General features: G+C 41.3%; 2 protein-coding genes across 7 annotated transcripts; both read left to right on the top strand.

Moving 5' to 3' along the window:
• The first annotated feature begins 2,332 nt into the window (after positions 1-2,332).
• On the top strand, positions 2,333-8,016 carry pimreg (PICALM interacting mitotic regulator). Of its 2 annotated transcripts, XM_080779940.1 has the most exons (6): positions 2,333-2,442; positions 2,927-3,246; positions 3,373-3,719; positions 3,924-4,019; positions 5,960-5,998; positions 6,550-6,684. In XM_080779940.1, the coding sequence occupies exons 2-5, from the start codon at positions 2,938-2,940 to the stop codon at positions 5,988-5,990; spliced, it is 783 nt and encodes a 260-aa protein (XP_080636066.1). In that variant the 5' UTR covers positions 2,333-2,442; positions 2,927-2,937; the 3' UTR covers positions 5,991-5,998; positions 6,550-6,684. The 2 variants fall into 2 exon arrangements, with proteins under 2 accessions (XP_080636066.1, XP_080636065.1); XM_080779939.1 differs by lacking the exon at positions 5,960-5,998 and having other exon boundaries at positions 6,550-8,016.
• Positions 8,017-8,424: 408 nt separating this feature from the next.
• cct8 (chaperonin containing TCP1, subunit 8 (theta)) lies at positions 8,425-17,001 on the top strand. 5 transcript variants are annotated; one of them, XM_080779928.1, is made up of 16 exons: positions 8,425-8,564; positions 9,476-9,566; positions 9,694-9,773; positions 9,866-10,015; positions 10,611-10,791; positions 10,940-11,001; positions 11,092-11,229; positions 11,398-11,576; positions 12,406-12,472; positions 12,979-13,066; positions 13,146-13,261; positions 13,780-13,851; positions 14,378-14,542; positions 14,724-14,843; positions 15,760-15,868; positions 16,674-17,001. In XM_080779928.1, exons 1-15 carry the CDS (start codon positions 8,505-8,507, stop codon positions 15,865-15,867), a joined length of 1,677 nt encoding a protein of 558 aa, XP_080636054.1. In that variant the 5' UTR covers positions 8,425-8,504; the 3' UTR covers position 15,868; positions 16,674-17,001. The 5 variants fall into 5 exon arrangements, with proteins under 5 accessions (XP_080636054.1, XP_080636055.1, XP_080636057.1 ...); XM_080779929.1 differs by having other exon boundaries at positions 15,760-15,888; XM_080779931.1 differs by having other exon boundaries at positions 15,760-15,898.
• The last annotated feature ends 1,201 nt before the right edge of the window (positions 17,002-18,202 follow it).

Here is an 18,202-nt window from a genome sequence, read left to right as displayed (position 1 = left end):
CTGGTGTGAGTTTTCAGTTTCCCCATCCTTATTGAAGATTAACCTCTGAGTCAAGAACATTTTGTTAGGGCCCATTAAAAATCTTGTTACACATTTACTGTCACTGAGACAAAGGGACACATTTATGCTAAAACACACGCCTCTACAAGACATGGTTCAAGGTCTAAGCTAGGTCATACTGTCCAAAACAATAAAAGAACGCTTAACAGTTTCTCATAAAACATTGTTAATACTACTCTGTTTATTGATGTGAACCAGTGGTAGTCTGCATATCACTTCACTGGAGGTGAAACCAAAACGTATAAAGTATACTAAAGTACTACTAATTAAGTAATTAATCTCAATCATTTGTAATTTTGTGGAGAACTGGAGATACTGCTTTTTCACAGAATTTTATATTAATTCATGAATACCAACAAAGGAAGAAGTAGGAATACTAGATATATCAGCATAGACTAGACTAGAGTATAAACATTACCCCCCCCCCCCATATTCCCAAACACAGAATTTAAGAATTAGGCCTACCGCATAGGCTACATATATATTATATATATCTTTGGCATGTGTTTCTACAAACATTTTGGGTCTAAAATGTATTTCCTATTGCAGTGTTTGTTTGTGAATCAGTAGCTGACAAGAGAGGCCTGTGTGCCATTACATATCTGTTAGGGTTCTAGTATGGCACCTTGAACCTGCCAATGACCATCACATTATTGTTGCACCTTAAACACTTATGTCTTACCTCATGTACTATATAGCTTTCCTACCTATACATTTTATACTTCTTTACACTTCTTTTAATCAAACAGTAATCTCAGCAAGGCAGATTCTTGGTTAGAGTGCGTGACAATATTATCACAGGTAAAAATGAAATTACCTGTCCCACGCAAAGGGGGACATCTGGTCACGGTGACGGAAGACGGTTATGACCAGAGTTGGGTGTAACGAGTAACGGAAAATCTCGTTACTGTAACGACACTACTTTGGTCGGTAGCGAGTAATATAACGACACTACTCCTCCAAAATTGATAATCACACTACAGTTACTGGTCGCTTTAGCGCTGCCGTTACTCGCTACTTGCGTCATGTGGCTGCTTTCAGCAGTGTTGCTTTGGAAAATAATGCACACAACGGAGATGAGTTGAACATGAACACTAATGGTGCGCTGGCAACGCAGTACGCAGTACGGACTAGAACATGTCAAACCGGTGTCAGATCATCAGCAGCACAGCATTTTTCGTTACTGTCGTGGACTCGTAGGGTGGCCAGACGTCCGGTTTTAGACCCACCTGTCCTCCTCCCAACTCAACTTCTGGCCGGACACATAATTGTCCGTTTTTTGTGATATAGCCTACAGTGCTTGTGTCATAACTGTCATTTACGTCGTCTCGGTATTAAAATCTCCGCAGCACTTTTCCACTGCACAGCAAGCTCCCTCCCAGTCTCCCACTGTTACAGAGACAGAGCAGGCGTTGCGGTGTTGCCATGTCCGCTTATTACAAGCGACTTTGGGCTTGTTTTATGATAGCCCAGTCAGGCTTCTTTTGGGCTTGTTTTCATAGACATGACTGCTTGTTTCTCTTCTAAAACCTGGCAACACTGCCAATGGGAGGGTCTGTCTGTTTGTTGTAGAACGTGTGCTCTCACAATCACTAGTTAGTTAATGCAGAGATAAATAAACCAAATATGCCAAAATGAAAAACTACATTTAATGAGCAATGGAGCAGGGGACTCCACATCATAAAGAAAGGGATCCTAAAGCACTGTGAACATAATTATAGGCTACTGATTTATCTCGGTCTCATTATTTTATTTGAATATATATTGTTGGGAAAGTTAATATTTGCCTAGAACCACCCCAGTGGTCAACCATTTTCATATCAAGGTCCAGTATGTATTCTGCATTTTAGCCATGGACCACCATTTGATGAGATTTGGCCTCACAGACCACAAACTAAATATTATGTTGTTGTGTGGCAGTTCAGTGCAGATTATTTGATAATGCATCTCAGGCGATTTTATGGAGTAACGCAAAAGTAATGTAACGAGTAATGTAACTAGTTACTTTCTCCAGGGAGTAATAAAGTAATGTAAGGCATTACTTTTTTCAAAAGTAATATGTAATATGTAGTGCCTTACTTTTATGAGTAACGGACCCCAACTCTGGTTATGACAGACTGACCGTCACCATCCACCCGGACTATGGCGGTTGGCGGGATTTAGCCTTAGATTTAGCCTAGGATTTAGCAGCACTGGATTTAGGATTGTTGCGTGGTTACGTCATTGGTCTCTACGTCTGACTTCGGTGGTCCACCCACCCCCTATGCACCACCCACCCACCGCCAAATCACCAAATTCAAATAGTGGAAGAAAGAAAGAAAGAACCCAACGCGGAGCGGCAGAGAAAAGTACATTTTGCGGACTCAAACTTTTACATAGACGGTAAGTTACGGAAAAGTTACTTTTTACTTTCCGCTTGTTGTTTTATCTATCCATGGGTAACGGAGAAAATGTGGAATCTCAGTGAGCACATTGTGATCGAGTGTTGGGCTTGGATCTAACGTTAGCAGCTTAGCAAAACAAAGCCCTCAGAACCGCGTGAGATCAGATTTCTTAATGGTTTGTCAATTTAATGTGATTTAAATGTGCTCTTATTAAGGATCGGTAGCCTACGTCCTCTTTTATGTAAACATGTTTTACATTTCTAAATGTATTTGCACATGAATAGTTGATTCACAACTATGACATAAACTATAATGAGGCTATGGATGCGATGGGGATAAATATGAAATTACATACAGTATACCGGTACAGTACAGGACATAATGAACAGCAGTAAATACAGGAGTGAGAGTGCGTGTGTGTGTCCTGCTGTGCTCAGTGTGCTTACAGTATACATTTGCAAATACACTATACTCTTTATTAGATTGAATCTACATGGCCTCTTCAGTGATGAACGGTCTTGGTCTTGCTGTGGTGGGAGTGTGGCGGGCCCACACGACCCTGGATGAGTCTGACGAGGCAGAGGGCTCTCCAGAAGCCCCCGATCGCTTCCGCAAGCTCCGCTCCTCATCCTCGCTTAACTCCCTTCGAATGTCTTTGCGGAAGCGGCTTCCACTGCGGTCTGTCCAGGCCAACTCCCTCCCAGAAAATCCAACCTGGGAAAACCTGCAGGAGGAGCCCAAAACCAGCACCATCCGCAAACTCACCCGCAGCGCAAGGAACTCTGTTACAGAAGTATATCAGGTAGGTCTAATGAAAATGACATGATTTGAGTGTTGTTAAATCAAGGCCCAGGGATGCGCTGACAAGTGAGAGAAAAGAATATTCCCTCATGCTGTCCCTGATGCCCCATTCCCTCCCTCCCCTCAGAGAATGCAGAGGAACTCTTCACGTGAAGAGTGTTTGGTTGCAACACCGGTGCGGATATGTGATGGTGAAGAGAATGGCATGTCATTGTCAACCTCTCGCACCCCAAGACGCACTCCTGGTCGACTTGCTACCACCACGACTCCCGGGCGGACACCAAGACGCACCCCGAAAGTGGCAGTGACACCCCGGCGTACTCCGGGCTCAAGACACAAGTCGGGGATTAAGGGGGATCCAGAGGCTGATAAAGATGTGCGGGGGGTGAAGGCAGGTGGAGGACGGAGGCAGCTTATCCGCATGGCTGCGTTAAGAAGTCCCTTTGCCTCCCCCAACACCCAGAACCAGAGACAGTGAGTGCTTTATGTACAGCCCTGTACATACAGTAATAGTAGGCTATAACATAGGCTGTGGTGTGGAGCATATTTGTGAATTAGATATTTTTTTTATTTCCACATTAAGAAAAGTTGTGAAGACATAAAACTCCCCCGTTTTATTGTTTTATTTTTTTAGTTATATTGTATTGTTTACAATTGGTTGCCTCTCTTTTCTGACAGGAAGTTTGACCAGGACTTAGAGAGTGTTTCCAGTGGGCTTCGGAAGTTGAAACGCCTGTCCAGAGCCTTTGATGACGTCATCAGGAGAGAAGACAGGTAAATTCTCAATGTTGTTGACAGTGCTGTCAAGACGAACATTGTTAAGGCCTATTCATACTCTACTTTTAGGTGATACGGTGACCACCGAACACAACAACATGACGTCACTCCAGTGGTAAATAGGGTTGGGACCCGGAACTTGGTCTGAGATTGAAGAACCGGAGCCGGTTCCATCGTATTTAAATTATCGGTTCCCCAAACGGGTCTCGTCTGTCTTCATTTGGCTCAGCTGTGTCTGTGTGAATGCATCCAAGCGGCGCCACCTAAACGTGTGAGTGAGGTGGATACGCCCACTGATCTAAAAGGATCAGTATGCTAGTAGAAGTGTGGTTGGACTTTACCAGTGGGTGCAATCCTTTCGTGCAAAGGTGGTAGCACGTTGACTTTAAGGAAACCTCTCCACAGAAACAAGGTTATAATATTATCTAATCAATATTATCATACCTAGTCTGACCCAACCCAAAGCACGACAAAATATGTGACAAATTGGACGCGCTCACTAAAATAATAGTTGTAACAATTTGTAATAATAGTGTTGTATTTTTTATGTAGCCTAGTAATCACGCAGGTAAATCACCTTTTTATAAGTAGAAATTCTACCGTTAGGAACCGGACTTGTTAAGGGGGACTCGGTAAGGAACCGGAACCGTTAAAATCCTAACGAGTCCCAACCCTTGTGGTAGGCGACCAAAGACGTCTCTCTGTTTTTACTAACCACTGTTCGGTGGTCACCTTATCACATAAAACTGGAGTATGAATACTCACCGAACACATCGCTAGTTGTTTTGTTATTGCTGAGGTAGTGGAAAAGGTTAATTTCATTTGACAGGTTAAGTGTCTTTGTTTTGTTCTGATAGGCTACCACTCTACTGCCCAATTTACTGTATAGTCATCCACAGGCCCATGTGGACATGCATGTATAGTGAACGCAAAGCAGACGCAGACCATAGGAGTAATTATTGTCTACGTGAATCTGGCAAAAGGCAGTGGACATTCCATCCATATCTATCATGTGTGTGTGTGTGTGTGTGTGTGTACATACATACATACATACATACATACTATACATGTAATAAAATGGGGGACAATGTAAACAGATGTTGGGAAATAAATCAGACTAGACTTAGACTAGTCTAGTCTAAAGGATTCAAGCTGGAGGTGCTGGAATTTGTGGTTGAAACGTTGTGGTCTCTGTATGTGTGTCTGTTTTCAAGTTATCAACTCTGGGTAAGGAAGGGCGGCAGTAGCAGTAGAACATGTGAATATGGATAAGTGAAAAATGTATTTTAAGGGGATAGATTTCCATGGATTTTTATGAATGGACTCATTTTCCATCTCCCTGTTGTTGAGCCATGATATTAATTTCTGATGATTTATTAGAAAACATGTGCTGAATGCATGACTGCCCCGACCTTCAGTGACCCACCCACTAAAAGAATCCCAGTGTGCTCTGCAGCATCTCCCCCAAAGACCCCTCACCCCTCCCCCGCTCACATTCTTCCCGCCCGAGTTTCAAACTGGGTCTGTGTTTCTGGTATTTAGTTGAAGAGGGTGGGGTGAAGGCAGTTGAGGAAGGAAGCCTGATGAAAAAAAAACATATAGGGTCAGTGTGTGTGTGTGTGTGTGTGTGTGTGTGTGTGTGTGTGTGTGTGTGTGTGTGTGTGTGTGTGTGTGTGTGTGTGTGTGTGTGTGTGTGTGTGTGTGTGTGTGTGTGTGTGTGTGTGTGTGTGTGTGTGTGTGTGTGTGTGTGTGTGTGTGTGTGTGTGTGTGTGTGTGTGTGTGTGTGTGTGTGTGTGTGTCCATTGTCATATTTGTGTGAATTCCAACTGCTCAGTGAACATTCAATGCCTGGAACAAAAGCAAATGAAAAACATGGATTATTTTTTTTATAAATGTAACAGCATTAACATCACTATTTATTTTACTCCCTACAACAGGCGGTTCAACTATTCCCTAATTACAGAGTAGGGATGAAGGTACATTTGTGAATGATACTGTAATAAGTTAACTGTATGCTATATTTACTAAGAGGATGGCATTTTTGAGCATGTAAAAAAACAGCATGGTTGATCCGGCTTGCCAGATGCATGACGGAGCATGGGGCTGCTCATCAGAGCTCTCAGAGGCAGAGCGCTTTCTGACAGAGAGTCAGAATACAAAGTTGGTTCTTCTTATGTTTTACTTGACTGGTAATATACTCACATATTCAACAGACAAATACAGTACATGCTCTTCTGCTTGCATCTCACTTCACTGGCCTCTTCGGCTCTCAAACCCAACTTTTTCTCCTTTCCCAACACTTATGTGACTAGGGTGATGTAATGCTCTATTCTATAATCTATGTTTGACAATTATCAACATGATATGCAGCATTACCGCAATATATTTTCTTTATCAATATTAACTGATCATAGCAAAACATTTGGGATTATGCAGCATGCATCCCTAACATATACACTAATTCAGAAGTGCTCTTTTGACATTTTGATCAATTTTTATCTCTCTCTCCCTCTCCACTATTCCTTAGAGTCCCTACCAGGACCAATGCAGTGGATCATTATGGGGGCATGATGAGGAGAAGATTGGACCCCAGCGGTAAACTCAGCCGCTCCAACCTCTCGCGCAGAGCTGCAAACCTCTCGCACACATTAGGAGGCTGGGCACACACAGCTGTCAACAATGTCTGCAAGCCTAACTGAAACAAATGTTTCTGTGTCTGTTTAAATGAACAAATGGACCTTTTTTGTAGACATTTATGTGGACCGCCATGGGTAGTACCTACTTTATGTAAACGGGACTGTCATTTGTGTGTGTGTTTACATGTCTCAATGTAGCTTGTATTGTTGTCGTAGCTACCAAAGGGATTCCTATGTTGTTATGTTATGTACGTGTTATAGCTGCTACTTCTGTGATAATTTTGTCACAGCTGGGAAAAGCTGTTGTGCTTTATGTTCTCTCTATGCTCGTCACACAATGAGCATGTTTTCCTGATCTTTTTGGGCTTATGACCAAATTCTTTGGAAGTATGTTTCCCTAAATACTATATTTTGTACTCACACTAGGGCTGGGCAATATGGATGAAATCAAATATATTTTGACCAAATACTGTCAATATCGTGACAATATTGTGAAGTTGGCTATTGGTGCATTCACTATGCTTATCAAGAACTAAGTGGGTAAAGGAAAATCATAGAACGGTCAGTAAACTTCAGAAAATTACTATAATGCACTAATACAGCCTTTATCACAAAGAAAAGACACCACTTCAAAATCCCAGACAAAGTGCCATATACCAGTAACTCAAGCTATGCTCAAAGAAAGTGGCTGAAAACGTCACTTAGAAATCATGAGACCAAAATGATGTGATAATAAACTAACATATTTGACAGGAGCTATTTGCCTGTTTTGTGAAGTAGGCAATAAATAACATTTACAATACCTTAATATCAATATATTGTCCAGCCCTGAATCACATTATTCTCATAGAAACTGTGTCTTAATACCCAATTAGAAATCATTATGTGAGACCATAATTTTATAGGATAAACTAACACTAAATATCTTTGTGACAGGGACTATTTGCCTCTGTTCTATTAAGTATGCAATTAATAACTAACATTTATTATACCCTTTTAAGGGTTTGATCCTGCCAAGCTACGTATATATACTGTAGTATAGTACTATGAAAGACACTTTTATTTTTGTACGTTTCTCTGTTGGAGCCTGTATTGACCTGAATATTGTTTATTAGACCCAATACATTATACATGAATGATTCCGTAGTATCCAGGAAGATGTGAAGGTCTTGACCTCATTCATTGGTTTGATGTAATGAAGCCATATATAACTATGGGGACTGATCCACCCTGTGACCTTTTTACTTTACTGTTTTTAGTATTATGTTATATCGACGACTAGCTCCCAGTTTATCTTATATAAACAAAGGGAGAAGAATGAATTGTAAACCTTTTTTTGTAACTACACGTACACAGCAATAAACCCTTTTAGGGAAAAAAATGTTTTTGTTGATTTTTAATTACACAACTGAAGTAAAAATGTACTTGACAAATTATTACGATTATTGTGCTCATAGTTAGATAATTCATTGTTACAGTGCACTATTCAATGGCAAAGCTAGTTAGTACAACTACATTGAAATGTATGGCATACATCAGTACTATTCCTATTAAGCTTTGAGTATATATTAAGCTATTAAGACCTTTTAAACAGGTGACTCCTAGCCTCGGTCCCAGGCTTACTTTGGTGACTCCTCTCACACTGAAGGAAATGGTGTAGCCAAGTGGTGGAACTATGCAATAACCATTTTCCAAATTTGTCCCTCACTTCTTCCCGTCGGTAAGCACAGCAGTGACGCTGTATAGGCCCCTCCTCTCCGCTCTGTCTCTCTGGCTTTGTGTTTAGTGCCGAACCCACGCTGCAGCTGCCTTCTCTTGGATACCCGGAGCTGCAAAACACCTGAAAATGGCCCTCCACGTACCCAAAGCTCCGGGCTTTGCCCAGATGTTGAAGGACGGTGCTAAGGTGAGACTCGATAGCAAGATGAAAGGAGTGAACGAGTCTAAAACGAGACATTTGTGATTTTGTGAGCTAGCTTCTTAGCTAGCATCTTGAGGAAGCAGCGCAGTCATGGGCACAGTGTCATCATCATGTGGGAGAGTTCTAGAAACACCGCTAGGCCGCTCGGCTCAACCTGTCAGCATGCGGTGCCACCACGGCTTCTATTCGGTCTCATTGTACTCCTCCTTGTAGAATATGTTTACGGATGTTTACGGTGTGTCCTGTAGACATCACATTATATGCTGTACACACACTGTTTGTTAGCGATTAGCCATTGTAGACAAGGATACACCCATTGTACACAGATAAATCTGAGGTTCTGAGCCATGACTGGTCTGATGCTCAGAAAAGTTGGGATACATTTTATTTAAGCCCAATTTAAGGCTGCAGAAATTCCCATTTGTTGCATCTGACGTTAGTATAATCTTTTCGTGCTAGACAGTGCCATTACTTAGTAAGGGCAGTGAGGCGTTGGCTAGCCCCTTTCGGAACCCTGTATAATTGTTTGTATTTGGGATAATACGGGTTCCGAAAGGCTAGGCGTTGGAGTACATGTTTTAATATTACTTTATTTCAAAGTCGTAATTACACTAACAATCTGTATGATGTCTACTGTCATTTTCAGGCCTTTTTAATTTTTGGACCCCCGGTTAGATTTTTGCCTCTGGGGCCCCAATCTACAGTCTAAAAACCCTCTTGAGTTACTGTCAGACCTGTAAGCGTCTATACTTAGTTGACCATCAATCCGTTAGCTGATGACCCCCTGGAAACCACACAAGAACCCATGGTGGTCCCCAGGCCCAGACTGCATGTTGGGAACCAGTGTTCTTTGGCCTTTCCCATGTATTGATTCATTGTGTCTTTGCTCATTTCAGCACTATTCAGGACTTGAGGAAGCAGTCTACCGTAACATCAATGCCTGCAAGGAGCTGGCTCAGACCACACGCACAGCTTATGGGCCAAATGGTGAATGTCATAAATATTATAAGCTCCTCCATTTCTGATAGGAAAGTGATTTGTAAACTTAAAAACGGAGTTTTGTGAAGCCTGTTGATACTACATACTGATTTCATAATGCATGTTGTCGTCCCAGGCATGAACAAAATGGTGATCAACCACTTGGAGAAGCTATTTGTCACCAACGATGCTGCCACCATCCTTAGGGAACTTGAGGTGAGGCTATCCGCGGTATTTGTTCAACATGTTCCCCTCGAATGCAAATTTAAATTCAACAACTTAATTATCCTCTCGCGTGTCATTTACAGGTGCAACATCCAGCTGCCAAGATGATCGTGATGGCCTCCCACATGCAGGAACAGGAGGTCGGTGATGGGACTAACTTTGTGTTGGTGTTTGCTGGTGCTCTGTTGGAGCAGGCAGAAGAGCTACTCAGAATGGGTCTGTCTGTGTCTGAGGTAAGTTATACTCCTTTTACAGAAGTTAACAGAACCATAAAACAAAGCCAGTAGCTGGACTTTAGTGTTTCCCATACATACAGTAGTTGATGGGCTTTTTGTTGAAGCCCATGAAATTATCCAATCAACCTGAGACAAAGATCATGTATTTTGAAATGACAACACAATCATACTCAACAACTGATAACGGTGTGTTTATTGATCACATGGGTCACAGCTGGACAGATGTAGTAAAATCACACGTGTGAAGTGAGGGTTGCTCTTATCCATCATACATCATCTAATTCTATTATAGCTAACTAAAAATCACGAATAATAATATTCAACAAAGACAGTCATAAAACCAGATAAATAGAACATTACATTTAAAAATGTAATAAACACCCATTTCCAGTCATAGAAAGAATACTTCATATTTTTTAAACTCAAATGAATTACCTTTGGTATATTGTTCCACTCCACCCTTGTGTATTGGAATTTGGAATGGGCTTCTAAATTCTACCTACCTTATGTTTTAGGTTTGGTTTAAGATAAGCTGACCTAAGATACAAATTATGATGTATGCTTAGCCTCCCTATCCCACTTTGTCTTGTAGGTGATTGAGGGCTACGAGATGGCAATGAAGAAGGCACTGGAGATCCTGCCAGAGTGTGTGTGCGCTTCAGCCAAGGACCTCCATGACTTAAACGAGGTCACAGCTGTGATCCGCCCAGCCATCATGAGCAAACAATATGGCAACGAAGACTTCCTCGCCAACCTCATTGCCCAGGCCTGTGGTGAGTCAGCAAAATATTCTAGTAATATAATTCAAATTTATTAGAAAATATTTGAGGAATAGCTTGAAAATGATTGAGGAAACCAAAAAAGTTAATTGGTTTACATGTTTTAATTTGCACCTAATTCTCGAATATTCTGTTGCTGCAGTCTCCATTCACCCGGAATCCGGCAATTTCAATGTTGATAGTGTCAGAGTATGCAAGATCTTGGTGAGTGTGGCATTCTATACTTAAAGACAATCTAAAAAAAATCAGTGTGGGTGTTGGCTTCTTCTAAATTGCTATCTGTGGTATTTCAAGGGATGCGGTTTGACGGCTTCCACCATGCTGCATGGCATGGTGTTCAAGAAGGAGGCAGAGGGAGACGTCACATCAGTAAAAGATGCCAAGATCGCTGTTTTTTCCTGCCCGTTTGATGGCATGGTGACAGAGACCAAAGTAAGGAAGGCTTCAATGGTTTTCTAGTGCTTTACAGTCAACAGTTTCTGTTGACAGAGAGTGGCATGTCCAGGGGGTGGCCTGGGGTCATTACACATTCTGTGCATCGAGTGTAGCCGATCGATGACTCACCAGTGTTTCCTTGCTGTCAATTTCTCCATGTCTTAGGGTACAGTATTGATAAAGAGTGCTGAGGAGCTGATGAACTTCAGTAAGGGGGAGGAGGACATGATGGAGGCCCAAGTGAAGGCGATCAAAGAAGCCGGTGCCAATGTGGTGGTGACTGGAGGCAAGGTGGCTGATATGGCACTGCACTATGCCAACAAGTACCAGCTCATGGTGGTCAGGTAGGAAAAATATGACATCCCTGAAATGTTCGTGATCAAACCACATGAAAGACTTGATCCGAATTGGTGAACTGGAAGAACAATCACTAATTTCTGGGGCAGCCGGGAGCTACTTTCGCTTTCATCAGAAGCGCTGATAACCCTAGTACCGCGAGGTCGCAGGGATTTTTTTTATTGAGTTCCTAAAACATTGATGTTCTGTATGAACACCTCAATCTGAGCTTCAATTCCGAGATAAACGCCGCTAACCGGTAAAAATGATAGTAGCGATACTGGATGCATTATAACACTAATAACTCGTTCAATGTCGTCCTAGGCGATCTGGGACTTTTATAAAAGTAGGCTTTTTTTTATTTATTTCTTTTGCTTTTTTTTTTATGGAGGGACAGATGTCCAATGTCATTTTTAATCAGATAATGAGTTAAAATTATTCAGTTCTTGTCTTACATCGGTTGTATGTTTATTTTATATAATTTTGTTCCTGCTTTTATCATTTGTCCTATGTTTATCACTAGCTTTATCATAGCATTTTTAAATGGTTATTAGTGACATTTTGAGTTAAAATAAGTTAGATATCAAGCCAATTTATCTTGTAGATGTAACTTATGAGTGTCCAACTGAGTATGGGTTGTGAACTTGTGAGTGCTGATAAATGCACATTTCAAAATAAGATGAGACACTGCAGCCTTTCTTAGTAAATCCTAAAATAGCCAATCTACTGTACAAGCTCGGCACGCATCAAATCGCAGAACGCGTAGCTTGGCACACGGCACTGCTGCATAACTAAGTATACATTTGGCTCAACTTACTCTTTTATGTTCCCCTCCAGGTTGAACTCTAAATGGGACCTCAGAAGGTTATGCAAAACAGTGGGAGCTGTTGCACTCCCCAGGCTGGTGAGTTCTCAAGAGTCTGGTCTGTGTTAAAATATTACAGTAACGACAATACCTAAGAGGACCTTTTAATCTCACTATGCAAATGACACTGATGCAGTGCCAAATTAATCAATTTGATTTAGTATTGTGGCTTTCATAGTTCCATGGTTACCTACCAAGCTAGGTTACACGCATAGAAAATCGGAGAACAAGAAAGGTGGCCCAAATAGCTCCATGGCTACCACCAAACATTAACTACACCAATCAAACTTGCTGAAATTGCAGATGTATTTAAACATTATTAAGCAATGTTGCCACAGATGCTCACTGCTCACAGCAGTGAGCATCTGCTGCAATGTCAACGTAACCCACATACTAGGTTACCACCACTAATCAAAATGTGGGTTCATTAGGCTGTTGGTGGAATATATTGGCACTCATCAGAATGCCTCTCAGCCAATCAGAATGTGAGGCTCTAACTGGTATATGTATCAGCCATGTTTGACATCAGTTTTGTTGTGTTGCAGACCCCTCCCACTCCAGAGGAGATGGGTCACTGTGACAGTGTCTACATTTCAGAGATGGGAGACACGCAGGTGGTTGTCTTCAAACATGGTAAGAATCGCAGACCTGCACCTTTATTTCTCCAGAAGGTGTTTCACCTTTTTAACACATTCTAAATAATTGTTAACAGACAAAGAAGATGGAGCCATCTCCACACTGGTGATCAGAGGGTCCACTGAGAATCGAATGGATGACATCGAGAGGGCCATCGATGACGGAGTCAACACTTTCAAGGTCCTAGTCAGGGTAAGTCCCTTTTCACAAGGACACATGCAGCATTGTAATCAGATTAAGTATTTAACAATGAATGCAACCTGTGTGGGGTGTTTCAGTCTGATTTCAATAATTGGGATGGAACATTTACGATGTATCCACTAACTACTGGTAAGCTTAAAAAAAGAAGAAAAATATATTGTAGTATACTCCTTGGTAAACTAATAAATATTAAACTCATGAGTATACTCCTTGGTAAACCGATAAATATTAAACTCGTCTATCTCAAGAGGTAACTATGACATAAGATTACATTACATATACAGTTGTATTGTGTTCTTAATGTCTTATCTTGCGCTTAAGATATACTATGTGTACAGTCTCAACTCTTTAAAATAGAGATGTGCCCCTATTTATTTTTGGTGCAGTAGAATAGTGTTAAACAGAAGGTGAATAATGGCAAATGTTTTGCTAAAATGTCCAGACATCTCTGTTGACTCTGCGTTGTTCACAACAGCAACATTCTAAACATGGTTATTTCTTTTCTCTAGGACAAACGTATGGTACCTGGGGCCGGAGCCACTGAGATTGAGCTGGCCAAACAGATTACATCATATGGAGAGGTACACAGAATTGATTGTACTGACATATGCTAGGTTTACACTTTTTTATTATATGAATGGGTAGATGTGTACGGTAGTATAATTATTTTACATATTTTTGGGGCCTTTTCTGCCTTCATTAATAGATAGTAGACTGGCAGGAAACGGGGAAAGAGAGATGGGGAGTGACACGCAGCAAAGGTTGTCGAGATTAGCAGCCTATGTGTCCAGACTGCTACGCTAGCTGCCTGGGCCATTATAATTTTATCTTGAGGGGAACCAGATGCAGTCGGTCATTTTGTTATAATGGAGGGTACGGAGGGTGGGAGATGATTATGCTAATACAGTAGCTAACAGTGGTGGGCTAACTGAGTGTGGACACTCACATAATTATCGTTATAGTTATTGATTTAGTTATTTGACAAGCCTTAAGACTTGCATTTCCTGCACAGTAATAATGTAATACAGTCTATCTTTACACTCCGAGTTAAACTAACTGATTTTTCTGTGTCCACAAACATGTCCTCCGTCTCCTCCGTCTCCCTAGTCATGTCCGGGTCTGGAGCAGTATTCCATTAAGAAGTTTGCTGATTCCTTCGAGGCTATTCCCCGTGCCCTGGCAGAGAACTCTGGTGTCAAGGGCAATGAGCTCATTTCTAATCTATACGCAGCTCATCATGAGGGAAACAAAAACATGGGCTTCGACATTGAGGTATGTGTACTCACTGTGCATTAGTGCAGTTGTTAAATCATGTGACATACTTTGTTGTCTGAGAAATTGTGTCCAATGTAAAATACTTATTGGATGTATTTTGTTGCTTAAAGGGTTATCATTACATGCACTATATTTCAGACCCTATGACTAATTGTGGGGGTATGTTTGCGTGATGTAGGCAGACGGTCCTGTCCTGAAGGACATGCTAGAAGCTGGTATCATGGAACCTTACCTGGTCAAATTCTGGGGCATCAAATTGGCTACCAACGCTGCCGTCACAGTTCTTCGAGTGGACCAGGTGGGTGCCCATACATACACAAACAAACAGGCACCACAATATGTGTAAACTCAAAACAGGGCTTAGTGTTTTCACTGATTTTGTTTTCTTGATTGTGCTATATTTAAGTTCTGTTGTCTAAGACCATATGTTGGGGGAGAATGCAAGAAGCAAAACAATATATCTGATACTTAAATGGTATAAAAGATTGGTTTCTCCAGATTGGGTAAATAGCCGATCGAGTCATTTTGAGTGAAACTCGGCAGATCACCTCTACCTCTACCTACCATCTGTTTAAACAACATGCCATCTAAATGCCATACTTGGCTACTGTGGACAAGCAAACGGATACATTATCTAAATCCAATACAGTACTTGTACCAACAACATACATCTACATCAAATAATTGGCATCTATCAAAATAAGTGATACAAGGTATGAGTGATAGGAGGTGATGTAGAGGTAAATCTTGAAATAATTGTATTGGTACATTTTATTTTTTAATGAACCCAAAGCAATATTTTAACCAACAAGGACTAGTATGGAAGGCTGTTAACATATTTGATGCCTAGGACATTGTATACGTCTTACGGTATTTTATATTGATTAATGTAGGCCCTGGTCCCTAAGCTACATCTGGCTAGCTCTGGAATATTAGCGCGGTCTACACAGGCCATGACCTGAAAATCTAGATGGCTGACTCCATTGAGTCACGGTCTGTTTACCTTTTCCAGATGCCTATCTCGGATTCAAATCCCAGAGTCGCGATTCTAATCAAAATGTTCTTGTTTCGGATGACTTAGATATGCGATCCAATAGATCCAACGTTTGTGGCTTACACTTTCGGTTCCCGTAGAATGGACTGCATGGCAGAGGCGAAAATAATTATTACCTGACAAAAAAAAGTTATAATGTAAACTGTATGCATATGATCAGATCATCATGGCCAAGCCTGCAGGGGGACCCAAAACTCCCAAACAGAGAGGCCACTGGGACAAGGATGACTACGATGAGGCGCCCGATAAGTTTGAGACTCACCATTAAGGTTGTGCTCTCTCTCAGCAGGTGCTGGAATGTGTGTGCGTTTGACACCGGGGCAAAATGCTGCACCAATATACTGACATAACTCAGACACTGGGGGAAATGTTGTGTTCCAACTGACTGCCTGTCACTACTAACATTAGTTTGTACTGTATGCGTGTGACACTAAACTGTGCTCAATGGTGTTTGCTTATTTAGAAATGAAAAATGCAATAGATTTAAAATGAGAATTCTGTGTTTTCAATTCCATTTTAATATGCACGAGGTGTGTCACTGACATGATGAGACTAAATCACTTCCAAGTCTTGCACAGAACTCGGATATGGTGTGACTGCATGATGCATGTATTCAGTGATCCATTTTAACTGCAACAGTTGGATACAGAAGTTGAAGAAATGGAAATATTGCAAGTTGCAGTTCTTGATAATCCAACTGTACATTCAGGACATATCTGAGAAATGCAAATAAGAGATGTGCCTCACCTGATTATTTGTTGCCAAAGATGAAGGTAGACAATATTTTTAAGATATGCTCATTTAAGCTTCAATTGTCACTTTGTGAGCTGGAGAACGTTTAACTTTTTAGTTCCGTTACTTTGATTAATTTGTGCGTCATTTAAGCCTAATTTATACTTTTCACAACAACGGAGATCGTGGATACTGTGGAAATCTGTTATTTTCGGCTATTGACACCATCATGTAAAGTATTAATTAGGTTTTAGCAGGTATAGCCAGCAGTCTGGATCCCCAGAAAATTGCTTTCAACTTGTATGGGAAAACATTGTTTGACTGCTCTCTCTCTCCTCTTAGATAATTATGGCCAAACCAGCAGGGGGACCCAAACCGCCCAAGCAGGGAAAGAATGACTGGGATGAGGAGGACTGAACCTGAGCCCCTAATCTCTCACCCTACTTGCAAAGAGCAACCCTACCCACAAAGAGCAACCAGTTCTTGTATCAAAAACACCCTTTTTTCTACTTGTTTATTTAAGGCCCAGCTGTTGGTTTTTTTTTGTTTTGTAGCTATGACCATGCTTTTGCTTTACAAAGAAAGATGTTGTTTGAAAAAAATGTAATGATAGCACTGTCTGCATTTTATGTTCTGAGTCCCAAAAAATAAAAGGCACTTGAGCTGTCAACATGTCCTATTTATTTTTAATGAATGTACCACATTGTAATTCATGTATGACTTGACACCAGCTAATCTCTCCAGAACAGAAGGAAACCGCAGATGATGCTTTTCTTTCCTTTTTTTGCCAATGGGTTTCCATATGGGATTCCAGCTAATCCTAATGCACACTTGACCCTTCATTAGTAGTGGCAGCAAGTAACTAGTTGACTGTACTCTTAACTGCTGTTCATTGGTACAGGCCTTTATACACTACTATAGGATAAAGGATTACTTAATAATGCTTTCATTTAAGTAATTTGCCAGTATGAACTACTGTGTCTTCCGTTAGGGCCCAACAAACCCACGGTGAGGCCTTTAGGAGGTCCATTCAAGCCACCAAGGGCAAGGTGGAGCCTGGGGAACCGTTGCGGCTTGAGAATCCACCATTCCTGAATAAAGTGCCTGGTGCTTTTAATACTCTTATGGGTGCAACGCACAGGGGTGGACCTGGTGAGACATAGGAGGTTCTCGGACAGGAGTCAACCCACAGAGCCTAGTCCTTCCACGCGCCAGAATGGTACCTCCCAGTCCCGGCAGAGTAGTTCAGGAGGAACGGATTGTGTGGCCCTGGTTTTTCCCTAATGGGACTGATCGAGGGTAGCTACTGGGACGTAAGTCGGGACTTGATCACCCCGGCTGGGTCACCTGAGTGAGGGGTATGATGTTGGGAGACCCGAAACCCTGATGACCTTGGATTACATCACTGAGGGTACGTCGTGCATCCATGTATCTATGTATTTTCTTAGTTATGTGTGTTGTTAGCATAAGGAAACAAACTTTACTGCTGCTGCTGGACAGGTAAGTGGACTCACTGGTTAGTTTGAATGAAGAAAGGCACATTCACGATTACTTTTAATTGGTCACATGTGGAAGACTGCTATTAGTAGCAGTAACTATTACAATGCCAATAATTAAAGGTTAAAGACAAATGTTAAAACCATAGGTCAGTGCTGGTGCATGTGTTATAATTTTGACATACCGGTAAGTAGGTCCAATGGTCCATTAATAAAGCATAATCATCTTAAATTAAACTAGGGCAATACAATAAAGTGGCTATATTGCTTATGTCGCAAGAGGAAATGGAACAACCATTTTATTTTCAAACCAGGGGGAAATGTATTCGTTTTGCAATGACTCCATGCTTTCTTTATAGATGCAACAGGCTAACA

This window comes from Protomyctophum bolini (assembly GCF_963924005.1).
Source record: "Protomyctophum bolini genome assembly, chromosome: 13".
NCBI classification, from domain to species: domain Eukaryota; kingdom Metazoa; phylum Chordata; class Actinopteri; order Myctophiformes; family Myctophidae; genus Protomyctophum; species Protomyctophum bolini.
This window is presented reverse-complemented; position numbering and strand designations above follow the sequence as displayed.